The sequence below is a fragment of the Hyperolius riggenbachi genome, chromosome 6 (assembly GCF_040937935.1).
Source record: "Hyperolius riggenbachi isolate aHypRig1 chromosome 6, aHypRig1.pri, whole genome shotgun sequence".
Lineage (NCBI taxonomy): Eukaryota > Metazoa > Chordata > Amphibia > Anura > Hyperoliidae > Hyperolius > Hyperolius riggenbachi.
Window position 1 is genome coordinate 193,857,576 of NC_090651.1, and position 21,460 is coordinate 193,879,035.

The 21,460-nt window shown below is 42.6% G+C and overlaps 1 protein-coding gene across 4 annotated transcripts in view; it reads right to left on the reverse strand.

Moving 5' to 3' along the window:
* Window positions 1-20,280: 20,280 nt before the first annotated feature.
* The window catches only part of CCDC15 (coiled-coil domain containing 15), a 476,574-nt gene continuing 475,394 nt past the window's right edge, over window positions 20,281-21,460 (reverse strand). For all 4 annotated transcript variants that reach the window (XM_068240262.1, XM_068240258.1, XM_068240259.1 and 1 more), the window contains one exon: window positions 20,281-20,814. In XM_068240262.1, coding sequence (XP_068096363.1) covers window positions 20,673-20,814 — 142 coding nt within the window. In that variant the 3' untranslated portion in view covers window positions 20,281-20,672. The remainder of the gene's footprint in view (window positions 20,815-21,460) is intronic.

A 21,460-nucleotide genomic window follows, 5' to 3' on the forward strand; every position in this document is an offset into this window, starting at 1 on the left:
CGATACCCATCTACAAGATGGATGTATCGGACCGATCCCAGGTTTACTGGATACCGGTTCCCAGGTTACTATTCTGTCTTTTAACTATTACCAGCAGATCTTGGATTCATCAAAAAGGAAGCCAAGATTAAAAGCCTTTGACGGTGCGCTGATAAGCGTTGGTGGTAATAGTTTACAAGTAAAAGGCACATCCTGGCTGACATATAAGATCGGTAAAAAGATCATTAAACATCCAACTTTGATTGTTGATCTTCCATATGATAGATTGATCATTGGAATCGATTTGCTCAAACGACTAAATTCCATAATTGACTTCATAAATGAAGCAATATGGGCTCAAGTCAATACTCCAATTGATTTTGAGCGCTCCAGCAATGCACAACTGCAACGCAGCTGCCATACGATTGAGGAAAGGCCTAACTCTGTTGAAATCCATTTCCGGAACAGTCAGATACCAGAAGTCACGATCCTGAAAAACGGTAAACCCGAGGAAAATGCTAACACTGCTTTTCACATCATAAATATCCGAAAGGATAAGATTGAAAAGATAGTCCTTGAAGAGGATGTGTTAACTATTTCCTTTAAAGGGGGAAACCAGGAAGTGGCAGGCATAACCAAGCATACACAGGCATTGGTTGAAATCAAGAAAATCAATGATACTGTGCTGGTTCCCGTGCAGGTAGATGATATTGCTCGGGTAAAATATGCCAAGTTGGACCTCAAATCTGAGGCCAGCTACATAGGCCTAGGACTGCTGAAGCAGGTTACAGACCCTCAGGTCATCAAATGTATTTCCACACAGGAATGGATCCACGATCTGGATAACGATAACCAGAGTCATAATGTAATTGCAAAATGCATCTTATCTGTGTCTCTAGGAAACAAATCTGCAAAACATGTCTTCAGTGTGTTAAAGGAACCACAGTACCAGATGTACTTAGGAAACGACATCATTCATCGATTCACCATACAGGTTGATCTGGTCAATGATGTTCTGTGGTCCAGATTATCCGGAAACCCAGAGGAATTCCAGGATAGAGAACAAGCCCTGAGATGGGGACAGCGAATACCATATGCAGTGGAAATCACTGTCGCTGAAAAAGTAAAAATCCCTGAAGGTTGTAAATCATTTCTCTTACCCATTCGAGTAAGGAAGGGGCAAAAGATGAGAAATGCAGATGCATTGATTTGTTTATCCAATCGGATGCAACGATTGGGATTGAAGGTAAAACCAATTCCCCTAATAAATATTCATCAGGAACCATTATACATGGTCATGCAAAACATGAGCCCTCATAGTATCACGCTACAGGAGGATACAATGATTGGCTTAGCCATTGACTCAGAATATTACACTTTTGGATTCCAAAATGAAGTCATTGGATTAATACCTGATGAATATTTGACAGAAGAACAAATAGTGGACCAACAATATTTCTCAACACCTGAAGGATTGTTCAGCATACACTCTGTTTATCCTTTCAGTCCTGAGGAAGGTACATGTCATGTCGAGGAGACATCATTGATTTTTAACCATGAGATCAATGAAAGTGAGTATCAAACACTCCAGCAGGGTAAGGATCAAGCATGTTACACCCCAAATGACTTAACTAATAGGCTTGAAGAAGCTTATGAGGTAGGTCAACCTGAGATTTTCCCAGAATTTCAGGAACGGGTAGAAGAACAACTCTCTATAGCTGATGGATGTTCTAATGAATCAGAACGACAGCAGCTAAGGCAACTATTCTGGGATTTCCAGGAGATGTTTGCCAAGGACTCTTATGACTGTGGGGAGACTAACCTGCATGTTACGAGAATCCTGACTGATCCAGATGCACCCCCTGTGTTTATCAAACAATATCGACTTCCGCTAGCAGCCTACGAGTCATTATCGGAAATTGTTAAGAACCTGGAAAAGAAAGGTATTATCCGACCAGTACACAGTTCCTTCAATCATCCAGTACTCGGAGTCCTCAAACCGAATGGGCAGTTCCGTCTATGCTCAGACTTGAGACAATTAAACAAACGTGTCTACATGTCTGGTTGGCCCGTACCATACATTGACCAATGCTTGGCGCAAATCCAAGGGTCTAAAATATTCACAGCCCTTGACTGCGCACAAGGATATTGGACAATTAAAGTGGATGAAAGGGATCAATACAAACTAGCCTTCACATTCGGTAATAGACAATTTGCGTGGACCCGTACGCCTTTCGGATACATCAACGCAGGCCACGAATTTGCTGTGTTTATGCACAAAGCAATGCCTGATGCAGCAGAACGAGGTACCCTAACTTACGTCGATGATATCCTTATAAAAAGTACAATCTTTGAGGAACATATTTCAGAGTTGAGATATGTATTAAATCAACTAAGAGAAGCAGGTGTTAAACTTTCCCTACAGAAAGCTCAATGGTGCCGATCCAAGGTAAATTTCCTGGGACATGAAATTACTGCAGAAGGAATTAATCCACAGAAAAAGAAAGTGGAAGCAATCAAAAATACGAAGTCCCCCACAAATCTCAAGGAACTGAGATCATTCCTGGGGATGATGAATTATTCTCGCAAGTTCATAGATAACTATGCTGAGATTACAAAGCCGCTATTGCAGCTGCTAAAGAAAGGAGTACAATGGGAATGGAATGAGTGCCATGAACAAGCTGTATCTGAGCTTAAAACAAAACTCATACAGGCCCCATGCCTTGCTTATCCAGAAGGTGGTAAACCCTTCTATGTTGAAACAGGTTTTACCGACAAGAGTGTAAGTGCAGTTCTTTTCCAAAAGCAAGAAAGACTGAATAAAATAATTGCTTATGCCAGTAAATCACTATCACCAGTTGAAATCAAATTTAATAATTGTGAGAAGGCATTATTAGCAACTGTGTGGGCTTTGCAATATTTCAGAAGTTTTATTCAAGGTGAAAAGATCATTGTGGAAACTGCACACCAATCACTACAATATTTACAAAGTGATCAAATAAAAGAAGGTAACCTGTCAAACAGTAGGATAACGGCATGGACAATGTCCCTAATGGGATGGCCACTGGAAATCAAATATAAACAGGATACTAAAAATCCAGTTGCTCAAGGATTAGCTGAACTCCATGATTGTACTCATGTGGAACATAAAGATGAGCCACCAGAAAACGATTTTCTGGAAGAGCAATCTTTATCTCCATATAAATCCTATGAAGAAGAGTACTGCAAATCACTACCATGTGCATATGTTGACGGCTGTTCTTTTCACACAGAAGGAGATGAAAAGATGCTGGTTGCAGGTATCGGTATCGTATGGAATAACATATTTCCAGAGATATCTGCGGGATACAAAATTGGTCCCAAAAGTAGCCAGGTCGCAGAACTCGCTGCCGTGTATAAAGCTATACAAATGGCTATCGAACATGACCTTAAGGAATTTGTTTTGATAACAGATTCTGAGTATGTTCGGAACAGTTTTGTGGAATATTTTCCCAGTTGGAAAAGGACTAGCATGACAAGGAGTAACAAAAAGCCAGTCAAACATGGTAAATTGTTTTGTAAAATTGATGAACTGGTTAATACCCACGACCTTACCATTTATTGGAAAAAGGTAAGGGGTCATTCGAAACACCCTGGCGCTGATAAAGATGGGAACGATCTAGCAGATTCCCTCGCTAAGAAAGCAGCCATTGATGGTGAAATCTTCGATATCAATGACCTCATGGGAACTATCGAAGTAAATGTCACCACTAGGGGGCAGGCCCAAAAGGAGTCTCAACCCAGTGTAGCAATGTGGAGTCAAGATTCTCCTAATGAGGATCTCATTGCGAGCCAAAAGGGGGATCCCATTATTGGTTTGTTTTATAAACATATTGGAAGTCCACATGATTATCCCATCACCGTGGAAGACTGCAGTGACAACGAAGAATTACGTATTCTGATGAAAGGTGTGTCACAATTTTCATTACAGGATGGATTGCTGATACGAACCTCGAAAAATGGTATTACGCAGTGGGTAGTACCCGCAGCATATCGGGGTTTGATGTTGCAACATGCTCATGATGCCCCGACAGCTGGTCATCGAGGAGAGAAAATAACGTATGAGTTATTAAGAGACTATGCTTACTGGCCACACATGTTACAGGATGTCAGGACATATTGTCAAGGGTGCTTGATATGCCCTCAATTCCAGCCACAAGGTCCCACTCACAGGGCACCGCTGATGAAAAGAGGCATAGCTATGCCATGGTCAGACATCCAGATCGATTTTATTGGTCCAGTAACAACGTCCTCAAAAGGAAACCGGTATATGTTAACCGTAACATGCCTGTTCACTAAATGGGTAGAATGTCTACCAAGTAAAACATGCAGTTCCAGTGTGTGCGCATCACTGCTCATTAACCACATATTTTCCCGATTTGGTCTTCCACAGCGCATCGAATCCGATCGCGGAAGTCACTTCACCAGTGAAGTAATGACCAAAATGTGGGAAATCCTAGGGGTAAAACGGAAGCTACACATAGCTTACCGACCAGCCTCTAGTGGTGGAGTGGAGCGTTACAATCAATCCATTGTAAATATCCTGAAAAAATTTGTTAGCGAATCAGGTAAAGACTGGGATGTCAAGCTGCCACTAGTTCTTATGGCTATTAGAGCTACTCCAAGCGCAGCAACCAAACTTTCTCCATTTGAGATGCTCACAGGTAGGAAGATGGTGTTACCCCAACATTTGCTTTACAAAACCACGGATCACAATTTGATGAATGCAACTACTGCACATCAATACGTGGAGAACTTACGAAAGCACCTCCAGCATGCCTTTGCATTTGCTCAAAGAAACATCGAAAGAGCCGCAGTCAGTACGAAAACGTACTATGACCTCAAAACCACACAAAAGGAGTATCAGGTTGACGATAAGGTGTATCTGTATAATTTTGCCAGAGACCAGGTAAAGGAAAAGAAATTCCTCCCTTCATGGAAAGGTCCATATCCAATCACCGATAAATTGTCTCCTGTGGTTTATAAGGTTAAAATCCCTAAGGGGGATGATTTTGTTGAAAAATGGGTACATATTAATCAACTGCGTATTTGTCACCCTAGCTCACAGTTGCGGAGAATTGAGCAATCTGGAAATGTGTGCTAACAAATTATTTTTCTCCTGACAGGTATACCTAATGATGTGTTAATCTCTACTAGAATCCATATGGACACAAAGATTCCAATCCGGCGCAAAGATGCCCCACCTGACGATTGCCATCCTTTACGCAGTCCTAATCTTGGGGAAGAGTGCCGAGCCAAGTGTGGTGCCAGATCCAGCATCCGTGATGTTACCGGATACAGCGGAGTTCATCATGACCAGATAGATGTTCCTATCCTAGAGGGTCCAGATGAGCCTAAACCCGCGATGTGTCGTTAAATGATGAGCTGATGTATCCGAGGTCCATTTGATGGAGATGCAAGTCTGATACCTGTTGCACACCGATACTCACCGGAGTGAGTTATTCAACTCTTGGAGCAAAATCCGGGAAATCCTTTGATTTGAACCAAAGGCCAAAGCAGTTCATCGCTGTTACAGTTGCTGTTTGCTACCTTTGCAACAAGAGGAAACCTGTTTGTTTACGTCCGGAGTATCATTTGCCAAGTTTATTTTTCTTGAAGCGTGAAACATGAACTTCAATGTGATGAAGACGATGTTTTAAAGTCCATTTTTCCCTTTCATACTTGGATTACCAGTACAAAACAAAGGTTATTCACAACGCGTTCCCACAGGAATGAAGCAACGAAAAACGTTTAATAATCCTTGTTGTTCTTTCCAGAAAGTTCACACGTTGTGAAACGTTCTGGAAAAAAGGGGGATGTGTCGAGATTTCTATATGGCGGAATATCGTTTTTCCGATAAACTGAACTGTGTATGATCAGATACACATAGACCTAATAATTTCCTTTCCTTAGGTTACAGAAGACAAAGACTTCTTAATGTAGGGTGATTATAGGTTAACATATACATTGATCATTGAGAAAGGCAGAGCATATTTTAATATGGCGATGTAATATTGCCATGCAAGGCTGACTTGTATGTGTCTCTAAAGGAAGGTCAGATGTTGAACAACAGGCAGTCAGCTGATGTGCTATTTGCAATGGGTAATCCCATTCACCTTACTGGGAACAATGATATCAGACCATTCTTTGTTTTAGGTCAAAACACTTGACAAGATAGCAAACAAGAGGAGTCTGAGTGACAATAGTGTGTTTAAAAATGGACTAATATCTGTATACAATGGCTCAAACCTGGCTACATTGAATGTGAAACCAAAACCCATGCAAGGTTTCTATGCAATATTTGTGTTTCCAAAGTCCAGACACAAACACAAGGCTTAGGAAATACCTTTATTTTTCTTATAGCTGGGCAAACCAGTAACAATACGAAAATGTTATTGAAAATGTATACGTGTTAATATAAAGATTCCCTGAATGAATATATCCAGGATGATATAGAGATGCTATATGTTTACCAGTGTTGTATGTTAAACAATAATGTTAGAGATATAAAACCCTGCTAACAAGCACAATGTGTTATAATGAGAGATCCATGGTGGTTTTAAGCATGCCAATGATTTTTGGATCAAATCCAATCTATCCGAAATATGGTAGAAAAAGGTCACTGTATCCTGAATAATAACCAGTGATTCCAGCAAGGTCAGCTATCCATAGAGGAATTTTTATAACATTGATTTATTCACTGTTGGGGTATAATAAAACATGATTTTTGTTTTTAGTTTGCCAAATATCCCAGTAAGTCTGTGATTAGTTAGCCAACAGCACCTACAAAGGGTGAAAGCCAGTATTACACTTGGGTTAAAGATTAGTCACAGAAAGCTCCCATTGGTCACTCCCACTGCCCAGTGATAGGCTAGAAGATTTAATCTCCTGGGCAGGACCATAGGTAGTGAGGGGAATAAGATGAGAGGGGTCATTCAATGAGAGAGAGGATCAGACCATCAGGAGATCTGAGCAGACCAGGACATAGAGGATTCATGCCATCTGAACGCAACCACGCCTAAAAGGAACACGCCCAGAGGCCATCTTGGTGACTATATTTGAAACCAGTTCTGATTTTTCTTTTTAAGCATATGGCTTATCACAGCACAAATATCTGAACGTTTGATTTATTGACCATTGTCTTTCTTAAGTTTATAGTCATTTATAGCCAAAGGGAGTGCGTTCTTCCAGTGCACAGGAATTACTCCTTCCGCATATTTGATAAAACCCATTCAGTGGGTATATTTTTCTTTAGATTGACACAATCAATCGTTCAAGAATCGCTGACTGTGAAATCCATAACTTATTTTTCTTTTTGGATAAAAGCTAGACCTTTCAAGCTACCTCCTCTAGATATTTTGATACTTCGCCGCAGCATGTGCAAGCCACACCTAGCCAAATTTAGGACGACTCAATAGATATCTTATTCCAAAATTATATGTATTTTACCCGCCTGCTCTGTGTAGTAACACAGGCCAGCGGAGGTTAAAGTGTAGACAGAGGGAAAATTCCTGTCATTTATAGTTGATTGCATAGCGATTGTCATCCTAAATTTGTTATATTGAATGGTATAGCTGACATCAGCCAGTTTATTTTGGGATAGCGCATTTTTGATTTTGGACTGCGCAATTTTGATTTTTGATAGCCACCATTTTGTTTTTGATAGCCACCATTTTGTTTTTGATAGCCACCATTTTGTTTTTGATAGCAGCCATTTTGATTTTGATAACAGCCATTTTGTTGTCGTTCAATTCATCCATTTTGTCTCCAGAGACCCTGTGGTAAATTGAGTAACAGGGCCGACGGCCATATTTGATGAGTCATATCTCTGCACTGTATTTGAGTTGACTGCTAATTGGTTTAAGCCTTTTGTATTGGTGAATAAGTATAATAACATTTTGATGTTTTACTGAAATTATTATCCAGCTCATTGCTTATTATAAGAATGACCTTATGAGTTTTGTTTTATATCAAAAGTGCAATATTATATTGTTTTGATATTGTAATATTTATTCGATATTAAATTGATATTTTTATAAATTGGTCCACATTTATTTGCATGTTTAAACCAGTACTGTAAAACCTCGGAAAACAAGCTCACACAGTTAGGCGTATGTTTGTATTTTAGCTCCTCCTATTTTCCCAGGAGCATTACATTTACATTTTTGATTTTATATTTATTTTTAACAATTAATACAAACATTGACAAAACGCCCGACACTGTAGTCATGCACCTCTGCCATCGGTTCCTCTTGCTCCTCACTTTGTTCTTGTTCCTAACCACTTGCACAAGACCCTTGGAGCCATGGATGAAGGACACCTTGACTGGTCGGTGAGAGGCCTAGCCTTTTCACTGACCTGTGTCCTTCATCCATGGCTCAGAGGGTCATGTGCCAGTGGTTAGGTTTTTGAAGCACTTCAACTTTAGGGCCTGGTGTCCCCGAAAGACACTACCTGGGTCACAACCTTGTGCCTGTTGCACTGCACCTGTAGTCATGCACCTCTGCCATCGGTTCCTCTTGCTCCTCACTTTGTTCTTGTTCCTAACCACTTGCACAAGACCCTTGGAGCCATGGATGAAGGACACCTTGACTGGTCGGTGAGAGGCCTAGCCTTTTCACTGCCCTGTGTCCTTCATCCATGGCTCAGAGGGTCATGTGCCAGTGGTTAGGTTTATGAAGCACTTCAACTTTAGGGCCTGGTGTCCCCGAAAGACACTACCTGGGTCACAACCTTGTGCCTGTTGCACTGCACCTGTAGTCATGCACCTCTGCCATCGGTTCCTCTTGCTCCTCACTTTGTTCTTGTTCCTAACCACTTGCACAAGACCCTTGGAGCCATGGATGAAGGACACCTTGACTGGTCGGTGAGAGGCCTAGCCTTTTCACTGCCCTGTGTCCTTCATCCATGGCTCAGAGGGTCATGTGCCAGTGGTTAGGTTTTTGAAGCACTTCAACTTTAGGGCCTGGTGTCCCCGAAAGACACTACCTGGGTCACAACCTTGTGCCTGTTGCACTGCACCTGTAGTCATGCACCTCTGCCATCGGTTCCTCTTGCTCCTCACTTTGTTCTTGTTCCTAACCACTTGCACAAGACCCTTGGAGCCATGGATGAAGGACACCTTGACTGGTCGGTGAGAGGCCTAGCCTTTTCACTGACCTGTGTCCTTCATCCATGGCTCAGAGGGTCATGTGCCAGTGGTTAGGTTTTTGAAGCACTTCAATTTTAGGGCCTGGTGTCCCCGAAAGACACTTGGGCAGCTATGCCCTACAACTCTTCCAGCACAAAGTTGGTGGTTGGTGTTCCTTAAAACTGACCGGGCTATACCATAGATATGTTATTTTTTTGTCTTCCATGTTGGAAGAATGTTTCCATGTTGGAAAGTAGTTGTTTTTGCAATAAAAAAATTTGTTTTTACATACCTCAGTGTGATGAGTAGTTGTTCTTGTGGTGTGACTGCTCTCCTGAACGTGGTATCCTTCTTCCTAAGGTCATCCTTCACCATCTCCAAAAGGGTATCAAACCTGTCAGGAGATGTAAAGGAAGAAGCTGTAAAGTATGTTGTGGGACAAGGTGTTGGGTGGAGGATGGGGGAGGTGTGTTTACAGAGGTTTGGGAGTGTTGTGGAGGGTGGGGGTGTAGTGTATAGCTAGGTATACAGGGGTGTGGGGGTCAGGGTGGTGTGTTTAGCTAGGTATACAGGGATGAGGTGTTGTGGGGGTGAGGGTGGGGTGTTTAGGAATGGTGGGGGTTGGTGTATTTAGGCCTATATACTTACAGGGGAATAGACATCCGAGTGTAGCTGTAGAACTTCTGTGGGTGTCGTCTGAGGTCCCGGTAGAGGGCCTGGAACTCTCCCTTCCTCTGCCTCCTGGCTAGTAGAGGGTGCACCCACCATCTCCTGCGAGGAGCACGCCTTCTCCCCACATAGTAGTAGGTAAACAACAGGAAGGAGAGAATTCCCAGGTAATAAGCGTAAAAAATGACTGGATCCATGGTCCCAACTGCTGTCTCTGTATCCAAGGATGGTCTCCACACGTCCAGCTGTCTCCAACAATGACCCCAGAGCTTCTGCTGACCTCCCAGAACCCCAGGTATTTATACAGGTTGTTATCTCTTTAAGAATCCGGATCCGGACCGCAACCGTGTTCATACCGCACGGAAACCGTATGCAACCGGACCGGATCCGGACCGGATCCAGACAGGAACCGTACGGTTCAGGTCCGATCCGGCTCCGGTGCGGTCCGGACATCCGGTGCGGTTTTTGCAAAACCGCAAGTGTGAACGGGGCCATACCCTACCTCTGGGTTCCTCTACTCCTGGTCCGTCTTTTTCCAACTTCATCGAAAGTCATCATTAGTTCCTCTGAGCCTGCTCCCAGTGACCCCGCTCGTGTACAAGACAAACGAGAAAGGCGGAATCAGGACAACCCAATTCTTTTTTTTTTTTAACAATACATTTTTATTTAACAGATAAAGATCACAAAACTTTTGTTTGGAAGATCTAAGGTATAATAATACATACATAGTAGAGAGATCTCCATCTTGCGTGGAGTTGCAGATATTTAGAGAGAGAATATTAATACTACCATAGAAGGAAATGTATCCAAATTTCGTAACACATGAAATATTATACGTAAAAAGTTATACAAAAATGTTAACAGAGAGGTGAAAGAGAACATAAAACGAAAAATATTACAAAAAGACCCAAGAACCCACACAGTGAAAGCATACTGAAAATTGGACTATAGCTGTCCTTAAAACTAGATTTGAACTCCAATCTGGCCACATCTTAAAGTGTAATGCGTGTTTATAGATTAAAGGGCCAATGTGTTACCTTTACCTCTTAGCTTCAATTACATGGAGATGTTTTCTTTATATAAGGTTATAATTTGTATAAGGTTAGGGTATTTAGATTTCCATGTGGAGGCAATGAGGTGCCTTGTAGCACAAAGAATATGTGTTATGTATAGCCCTAGGTGACCAGGAATTTGATTAAGGCCTATATGTAATTCAGAAGACATAGTGAATTGGTCCCATATATTTGTTGTAATGAATTCAGTCACCTCTTGCCATTATTATTGTTATTATTATTATTATTGATTTATAAAGCGCCAACATATTCCATGGCGCTGCACAAAGTAAGAAACAAACATGGGGTACATAATAATATAGAGAATGGTGTACACCAAAATACAAGATACATAATTAGTGACAAAATACAAAGAATGATACAAAATACAAATTATAGAATTGGTAATGACAGTGATAAAATTAACATGATGAATAAAATGTATAATGGTTACCAAGACACAAAAGGGGGAGAGAGCCCTGCCCTTGCGAGCTTACAATCTAAAGGGAATTGGGGGGGGACGGGACAGGAGGAGGGGTAGTATGCAGCAAATATATAGAGGCTGTGTGTTTTAGGATACTTAGTAGGAGTGCAATTTGGTGTTAGGACAAAGGGAAGTGGCCTAAGGTAGCGCATATGCTTGTCGGAACAAGTGTGTTTTTAGAGAGCGTTTAAAGGTAGCAAAGGTTGGCGAGTGACGGATGTGTTGTGGGAGGGCATTCCAGAGGAGGGGTGAAGCGCGTGCAAAGTCTTGTAAACGTGAATGTGAGGCGTTGATTCTAGAGGAGGACAACAGAAGATCATGTACCGATCTGAGATTGCGATTGGGTTTGTATCTGGAAATTAGTGAGGATATGTACCGGGGAGAGAGATTGTGGAGAGCTTTGTAGGTTAGGGTTAGGAGTTTGAACCGAATCCTCTGGTTAATTTGCAGCCAGCGAAGAGCTTGACAAAGAGGGTCGGCAGAGGAAGATCGAGAAGAAAGATGAATGAGACGAGCAGCTGAGTTCAGTACCGACTGGAGCGGGGCCAGTCTGTTAGAAGGTAGTCCAGAGAGTAGTATGTTGCAGTAGTCCAGACGAGAAATTATAAGAGCATGTATTAACTGGGAGCTGCAGACACATCCATCCATTCACAGGTACCTGTGACCCGCGGGACGCCACGGTGAGTTGATTCCTGGAGAGGAGTTATTTTCCAAGAGGAGAAGGCAACCTGACCTTTCAATGATCTGAGGGGGCAGTAGCCCGGAGAGATCTAGTTGCATTGGAATGATTTATGCACTCCGCAGACAGAGTGCTGTCTGCGTAGCTACTTGTTGCCGGAGGGCTTGTATGGAGCAAGGACTGTTCTTATGCACATTAATTCATCTAGGACTGTGGATATGCTTTTAGAGCAGAAATATATCTTTTAATATCTGGACTGTCCTAAGTTTGATGTGGAAGGCTATTCCTGTTCCAATTCAGCAAATCACAGGCACATGCAGTATAATATCAAAAAATACAAGTGCCATCACTCTGCAGGCTGATAATGAAAAAAACACTTTATTCGTAGAAAACTGACACACATGGAGGTTGTATAAAAACCATTAAAAAAGCACAGGAGCGCTCCAATTTCAAACATGCCGCAGTCACACTCTCAATTCACCAACCATACGAGGGTACCGGTATAACTAACTGGACATCCACCCTGCAGGAGGGGCTGAATTACAGAGCGGTAATGCAGGCCGTCTGTGAAGTGTCAATTACTGGCCAGGGATAACAAAGGCATCCAATTATCGGCAAACAATGTGTGAGGGCTCTTCACCCGCGATGCGGGACTCACCACTCTTCATTCAATTGTCGCTCTTGGGTAGTTGCTGTGCGCACAGCCGAGGCTTTGAAGTCTTCACCGGCCCTCAATCCAGTTGGAGAGGTACCCGGCCACGTGAAGGAAAATCAGTGAGGTTAATTACATTACGCGGAGAGTCATCTACCTGAAGGGACGAGGAAACAGGTTCAGAGGGGACCGGCAAAGAAACATTACCATTGTCCTCCAAAATTCTGGATACACACATGGTGTTGGTTATTGGTTTTTCCCCTTTCTGTGTGACTGCACCCTTAAGATAGGTTTCAATTTCTGTTCTTTTCCTTGCCTCCTCTTTTTCCCTCTTCCTCTCCCTTTTTTTCTGGTTGTTTCGACGACGTCTCCGTCGTCGCTTACATCTAAAGAAGTAATCAATTTTCCAGAGGCAGACGATACAGGGGAACAGGAACCCACACTACTATCCTCATCCCCAGAGGGGGGTGGTGGTTTACTTCCAACCCGGGATCTCTTACCACCTGGTAAATAATCAAAAAATTCCCCACCCTTCCATTCCTCAAGATTCTTTACAAATTTTGCCTGCTTTGAAGCCTTTATTTTTTTCTGATTTCTTTCAACTTCCTTTTTTAACAGATCATTTAACTTGGTAAATAAGGGTTGGTTGTTGTGAGGTTCCAAAGTACGAATACTAATTTCCACCTGACTCTTAATTTCTTCCAATTGTAATTCCTCTTCCTCAATTATCAGGTCGAGAACCCTAGGGCTGCGCACTGTGTTGTGCATACAGAGCAGAAAACGGGATGTTGGACTTTACAGGCGGAAGAGGAAGTGAGAGGCTGCTTGAGGGCAACCAGTCTGACACGCAGATTTAAGGAGGAGTGTTTTCTTCCCTTACCAGCTGCATTACCGCTCTGTCATTCAGCCCCTCCTGCAGGGTGGATGTCCAGTTAGTTATACCGGTACCCCCGTATGGTTGGTGAATTGAGAGTGTGACTGCGGCATGTTTGAAATTGGAGCGCTCCAGTGCTTTTTTAATGGTTTTTATACAACCTCCATGTGTGTCAGTTTTCTACGAATAAAGTGTTTTTTTCATTATCAGCCTGCAGAGTGATGGCACTTGTATTTTTTGATATTGTGCATTCAGTCAGTTGCGCCGTCAATCCTGCATAGCAGTATACAGGCTGTCACTACGTGGTCGAGTACGTGCAGTTTGTTCAATTTTGTTGTGTGCACATGCAGTATAACAGATGGTTCGATCTAAATCTGTAGTGTATGTGGATTGAGTGTCAGATTGTGTGTACCAGGAGTACTCCTGTAAACGGATGCCCGTGTCCTTGTTGTTTTTAGGGGTTCGGGTGTATCAGAGGGGTGTTTGTAACATATTTTTCTACCAATAAACTATTTTTGACATAAAGTTCTGAAGAGTGGCGGTTGTTCCTAAATTTAATATTTTTAAGTAGTGGTGTCACAGCAGCTTTTTTGAGTGGGGACGGAAAGATGCCAGTAGAGAGGGACAGGTTTAATAGCGTTGTTAGTGCAGGCAAGAGAGATGAGGATAGCTGCGGAATGAAATGGGAGGGAATAGGATCCAAAGAACAGGTGGTTAGATTAGCTTTGGCAATTACAGAGAAGAGAGAGTGTTCAGAGAGTGGAGAGAAGGCAGTTAGAGAACAGTCAATGAGAGGTGTGGAGGTGGGATTTGAGGGCTGCAAGGAGAATTCACTGATAAAATTGACAAAATCTGAAGTGAAGTATGTTGCAAATTCTTCAGCTGATAAGCAAGATGAAGGAGGAGGAGGAGGGGGGTGGAGAACGGAGTTGAAGATGCTGAACAAGCGTTTTGGATTGTGTAAATGGGCGGATATTAGGGAAGAAAAATAGGACTTTTTTTGCCACAGAGAGTGTGTTTCTAAAGTTGTTCAAGGCAATTTTATAAGAGATGAAGTCCTCACTTGTGTTACTTTTCCTCCAGTTCAGCTGCTCTAGAGCATCTTTTTAACTGTTTAGTGGTTTTGGTCATCCAGGGTTGGCGACTGACACGGTGAGGGCGGGCATTGACGAGGGGGGTGAAGTCATCCATGACTTTTGTAATGGAGCTGTTGTAGTGTATAGCAGCCGAGTCTGGGTCGGTGAAGGATTGTGTGAGGAGAGGTGCCAGGGCATCAGAGACAGTTTGAATGTCTAGATTGCGATAGTTTCTTCGAGTATGTAAGCGTGCTTGTGCCAGGGTGGTAGGAAAAGAGGAAGAAAGAGAGAAGCCAAGTAGGTTATGGTCAGAGAGTGGTAGTGGATCATTAGTAAAGTCAGTGACAGAACATAGACGAGTGAATACGAGGTCAAGCGTATGGCCATCAGTGTGGGTTGAGGTAGAGGACCACTGAGACAAGCCATAGGAGGAAGTGAGTGATAGAAGTTTTTTGGAGACAGTGTTATCGGTGTCAATAAGAATGTTAAAAATCACCCATGATGATGGTTGGGATGTCAGAGGGTAGGAACTGGAGAAGCCAGGCAGAGAAATGATCTAAGAGAACAGAAGCAGGGCCTGGAGGGTGGTAAATAACTGCAATTTGGAGGTTCGAGGGAGAGTATAGTCGGACTGCATGGACTTCAAAGGATGGCAGGGAGAGAGAGGGAATAGGAGTGAGAGGCTTGAAGGAGCATTTATCTGAGAGGAGAATGCCCACACCACCACCATGTTTATTCCCACTTCTAGGAGTGTGGCTAAAGTGGAAACCTCCATAGGAGAGGGCGGCAGGTGAGACTGTGTCAGAAGGGGTCAGCCAGGTTTCAGTGATCCCAAAGAATGTGAAAGCATTGGAAATGAAAAGATCATGGATAAAGGGCAGTTTGTTGCAGACTGAGCGGGCATTCCAGAGGGCAGCTGAGATCGGAGGGGGTGTAGGGGGAAGGAGTGGAATATTAATAAGGTTACAGTAAGAGGCAGGGAAATTTGATTTATTGCAAATAGTGTTATTAGCAGGGGGGAGTGGGGGTCCAGGGTTAGGTGAAATGTCCCCAGCAACAAGGAGGAGGAGTAGGCAGACATAGCGGAGCAGAAATTGCGGTGTAGACTTATATTTAGACGTAGTGTGACAAGGAAGGTGAGGTTATAAGTACAAGAAAATCTCATGAGAGGCGAGCTGTGGAGTGGATAGGAGGGATGGTGAAATGTACAGCATATGCTGACAGCAGGGGGATGTAGTGTGTGGAGAGATTTGACGATGGCTGGGGAGAGCAGGCAGATAGTAAACACCAGATTGAACATTTTTGCGACTAACCAGAGAAGCAGAGTTTTGTGTAATTGTGCAAAAGTTTAGCTTGAGGGAGGCCTCCAGTGATTTGATTTGGTCGAGTATATTACTTATCTTATTAAGTTTGGCTTGTTTCTTAATGGCTCCCATTTTAATAAATGAACCCCTTATAAAGGCCTTGTGGGCAGCCCAAATATTGACTGGGCTAGTGTCGCCGGTTTCATTCATGGAAAAGTAATCTCTAAGGTGATTTTTAATCTGTTGTTGGTCTGGATCAGATAAAAGTAGGGAGTTATTTAATTTCCAGGAATTTAATGAGGGCTGATGTCCACTAGTTTGCAGAGTCAGCGTGATCGGGGAATGATCTGACCAAGTAATGTTGTGGATCTCAGCATCCTTACATCTTAAAAAGGTGCTTCTTTCAACCAAATAAAAATCTATGCGTGACCAAGATTTATGCACCGACGAGTAATAGGAAAAATCCTTCTCTGAAGCGTGCATAGATCTCCATGGATCATACAAATCTTCTAGATGGATAGTTTTAAGTAGAGAGGGAATACATGTTCTATTTGGATTTGTGGAATCATTTTTAGGGTCTATACATATATTAAAGTCTCCCCTCTTAATCAGTTGGCCTTGTTTGTGCTGATTAACTTTACAGAACATAGACTTTAAAAAGGAAATTTGTTTGCTATTGGGGCGTACACATTCACAATTGTAAATAACTGGTTTTCAATAATGCATATTACAATTATAAATCTGGCCTGGGAGTCTTTAATTACTTCTTTGACTTGGACTGAGAGTCTTTGATGAAATCCCACCAACAGTCCCCTTTTTTTATGATAATTATGGAAGATGACCGAGTTAAAGTCTTTTAGCTTGCAATAATGTTCCGTTGTTCTAGAAGGTGAGTCTCTTCGGCGAGAATTATATCCGTTTTGAGATTTTTCAGTTCTTTTTTTACTGTAAACCGCTTAATAGGCAAATTGAGACCATTAACCTTGCATTTCAATAGTGGTAAAAGAAACCAAGAGGTTGCAGAATATAACCAGGGATTATTGGGAACTGGTTGGGTCTGATGCATTGTAGCAGGTACTATAATAACAGATTTAGAAAACAAAGTGTAGACTAATATAGGTAGTGTGAACAGTAATATTAACATTAACTCAGGGAATACTTGGTTGATTACTATAGCAAGTGAGAAGTCTGAAAAGAGGGCTAGGGAGGATCTGGACTTATTATCCTACCAAAAGAAGAGGCGCTAGTGGAAGGCAACCAGAGAGGGTACTAAAAGTAATTGGCGAAACCTCTCATTTACTTTTTGGTGGTATGCCAGTCAAATATGTTTTTGTTCCATTGAGGAAGTGGTTTATTGAAGGCTAGTGGGGCAGCGGAGTCTAGCTTGATCTTCCAGCTTTTTATCAGATGAAGGCCTTCCTCCACACTATGAATGACGTAATGTTTCCCTGCTTTGGTAATTAAGAGCTTAAGAGGGAAACCCCACTTGTAATGAATCTGATGGTTATTTAGTGTAGTTGTGACATTCTTAAGGTCTTTCCTGAATTTAAGGGTAGCCTGTGAAAGGTCAGGAAAGATTTTTATTTGTTTGTAAGCATCTGGTAGGCTTTTGTTGTTTCTCAGGGCTTGCAATACTGCTTCCTTGGCATGGTAGAATGCAAGTCTAAGCACTACATCTCTTGGTATGTTTTCCGGCAGGTGGTTTGGTTTAGGGACTCTGCGTGCCCTATCGATAATGTAGTCTTTCTCAGGAGTACTAGGAGAGATGGTTTTAAAAAGCTTTAGCAGGTATTGCTTGAGCTGGTCGTTTGTGACTTGCTCAGGTATTCCTCTAATTTTTAAGTTCTGCCTTCTGTTCCTATCTTCTAAATCGATCAGTTTTTTCTTCATTAGATCCATCTCATCTGTATTGTGGTCAAGGGAGTCAATTACTGTATCTTGTTATGTTCCCGTGTGATAGCTGTTATCCTGTCGTCTGCTGTGGAAATCCTGTCATCCATTTCACTAATAGAAGAGCTTACAGATCTAGAGAGCGCAGTGAAGTCTGCTGAAATGGAGTTTTGTAACATCAGAAGCATATTTTTCATAGCATCTTGTGTTAGGGGCTGGTCAGTTGTGTGCAGGTCCTCTAGCAGGCACTGTGTTGCTGCTGTGTTTGCAGGGATAGTGTGAGCGTCTGCAGGGCCTACCTTGTGTCTGTCGTCAGGGCCTTCTGAGAGCCTTAGCCTCGATTTGACAGGGCTGCACAGTGTGGGAGAGCCACCTAGCGGTGAGTCATCATTATCGGAGAGATGAGCGGCAGCCGTCTCTGCTGGCTCCGGTGCGCAGTCAGCAGAGGTAGTTTGCCTTTCTAGTGAGGCCGCGGACTGTGGCGGGTGATCTCCCTCAGTGCCATCTTGGCGAGGTGAGCTAGTGTTGTGCCTGCGCTCTGGGTAGAAGTACGTGAGTTTGTGCGGCTTGCTGAGTCCTTTTTTTCGTTTGCGGCTTGCCTCTAGATCCATGGGCATCTCACCGTCCTGGTCAGATTGTTTTTTTTGCTTTGTAAGGGCTGCTTTGTGTCGATCTCGCAGGTTTTTGCCAGAGCTCACGTCTCAAGCTGCCATTCACACGTGCAGCAGGCCATGCTCCAGGACGACCCAATTCTATCCATGGGCCTCCTGCTTAACGGTGGCACCCTGGGAGACCTTACTCTGCTGATCCAATCCTCCCGAGGTAACAACGCAAAGGGAAAAATTCTCACCAGCTGGTGAGGAAAAAAACAAAACAAACGGGAGCAGATACTTCTGTGCGTTTCCAACATGAAAACACAGATGAACTGGGGATAAGGGTAGGGACTGAGCTTTTTATACTTTTTTGTTGTTGTGTTTCCCCAGAGACGGGACCAGATCTCTAATGGCCCATACACACGGGCTACAACTGTCACCGCCACCACGTGGCACACGCTTGTTGCGGCGACAGGTCGCCTGTGTGTATAACGCGCGCGCCCCGAACCGTCGCTACTCAGAGCTGTCGCCAGGCAATTGGCACGGCTGTCGCCAAAACTGTCGCTAGTCCGCCGTGTGTATGCGGACTAGCGACAGCAACCCCATACACAATGTATGGAGCTTCCGGCGGGGGGAAGAACCTTCGGCGACAGCTTCCGCCGCATCTCTGTCCCTCTGTACAGCTGTTGCACAGAGGGACCTGGCGACGAGCTGTCGCTGCTTTTTTTTATTGGGCGACTTGCTACATTTGTGCCACGTGAGTACGAGGCTTGAGGTGTCCCAGATGATGGTTTAAGAAAAGTGAATTGGAGTGAAAAGTGTCTATTACCAAATATATGTTTTGCTGGATTCCAAGCACTTTTTGGGAATGGCAATGTTTACAGATACTTAGATCTGAGAGAAATTGGGTGATATTAGTACCTCACAAGAGAACATGATGGTTGCCTTGAACATAAACAGAGCACTGTGAGTGAGTATACTACAAGAAAAGTACCAAACCAGGTCACAAATACATGTCCAATAAATAATTGTAACTTAAAGGGAACCAGAGATCAAAACAAAGATTTTATACATACCTGGGGCTTCCTCCAGCCCCATACGCACTGATCAATCCCATGTCGCCATCCTCCTCTGCCCCAGCTACGAGCACCGGCTCCGCGCTGTTCCGTCAGTCGGAGCCAGTCTAAGCGTAGCAGAGGTGCGCTCTTTGCGTATCTCTGCAGCAGTGTATGGAGAGATACGTAGAGGGCGCACTTCTCCTGCATAGCTGGCTCCGATGACGTCAGCGACGAGAGCCCGTTCTCGTAGTTGCGAGCAGTGGTGGACGGCGGCGCGGGATCGATCAGCGCGTATGGGGCTGGAGGAAGCCCCATGTATGTATAGAATCTTTTTCATTTTTTCAGCAATGGGACATCTCTGGTTCCCTTTAACACGTATATGGTGCAAAAAGGTATTCATTAAGCCTTATTAAACAATCCAATAAAAAACAAATTAAAATCTCCCCATTTAAACCAATGATTATTGGTATTCCGAGACATATGACATATATAGTATAATACCAGCAATCATATATAATGAGCATACACAGCAGGCTACTTAAATATAGTGCAAAGAAGGGCCAAATGCAAATAAGGTACATATAGTAAAGTGCCAATCTGAATATAAACAATTATCCATGCGAATTCGGAATACCAATAAACATTGGTTTAAATCGGGAGATTTTAATTTGTTTTTATTATTGTTTTTCATTGGATTGTTTAATAAAGCTTAATGAATACCTTTTTGCACCATATACGTGTTAAGTTACAATTATTTATTGGACATGTATTTGTGACCTGGTTTGGTACTTTTCTTGTAGTTAACTGTTAGTCATTAGCCAAAAGGGTCATTTACCTTGAGTAGTTATATATTGGGCCCTAGAGCCCTTATCGCCTTTTTCTTTTGAATTCACTGTGAGTGAGTATAACTTTTTTTGTTCACAATCGTCTTCAAACACATAAATGCTACACTATATTTGGCTTATCTCCCCTCATTTTCATTTCTTTTATTTTTGATGTATTACCCCTTTTGAGTAAAAATTGTAAGAGTAAAAGGAGTTTGCGTATTGCTCATAGTACCAAAAATCAAACCTTCATTCCCTAATTTTGAAACAAGTCAGGTGGAATATGGTCAGTTGTTATAAATAACAGACGCATTCCTCCTGTTCTTCAGATGCTCTCTGTCAAGAACATAAAATGTACCGATTAAAATCTTAAGTCATTTGTTGCCTCTCATGGAGTTCTGGGTTCTTCGGCATCTCCAGTTCAAATGGCTGTCTGTCTCCAGTGGTATGAGCTAATTTCTGCAGTCTTTCTTCCTTTACGTGGAGTTCAGTTTCTCTTTCTTTCTTTATTCTGGAATGGGAAAAACATATATAGTGGTTTAGTTACAGTAAAGGATTATACTCCTGAAACTAAAATTTCTAAAAACGATGCTTAGTTACATAAAAGAACATTTGACAGCAACCCCACACTAGCCCCGAGTCTAAAAATCTTTATTTTCAATGCAGAGAGCAGGAGAAGCTTACATATCTCTGATCAACAGAACAAGTAATCATTGCTGAAGCTCTCTGATGCATGTGTCTTCATTCTGCCCCCCTCCTTTTCTGCTGAAGTGACTCGGATGTTGTCAGGGTGATGTGTCTGTTCAGCAGAGGAGAGGGCAGAGTGAAGTTACATTCCTCAGAGAGCATCAGCTGGCAATGATTGCATTTTTCTTTTCACTCAAAGAGGTAAGCAAGCTTTGCCTGCTCTCTGCAGTGGACATAAAGGTTTGTACATACAGGGAATGTGTTTGAATGGTTTCTAGTGTTTTTTTATGTAGCTAAGAGCACTTACAGAAATTTACAGAAGTTTTTGTTGTGGGAGTTTAATCCAACTTTTCAGGAAAGTATGTTATTCATAAGGTAATACACTTCCTGAACTAGGTCTTTTCAAAGAAGCTGTCACATATACGGTAATAAAACATGACCCAAATAAAAAAAATTGAAATGTGTGGGAA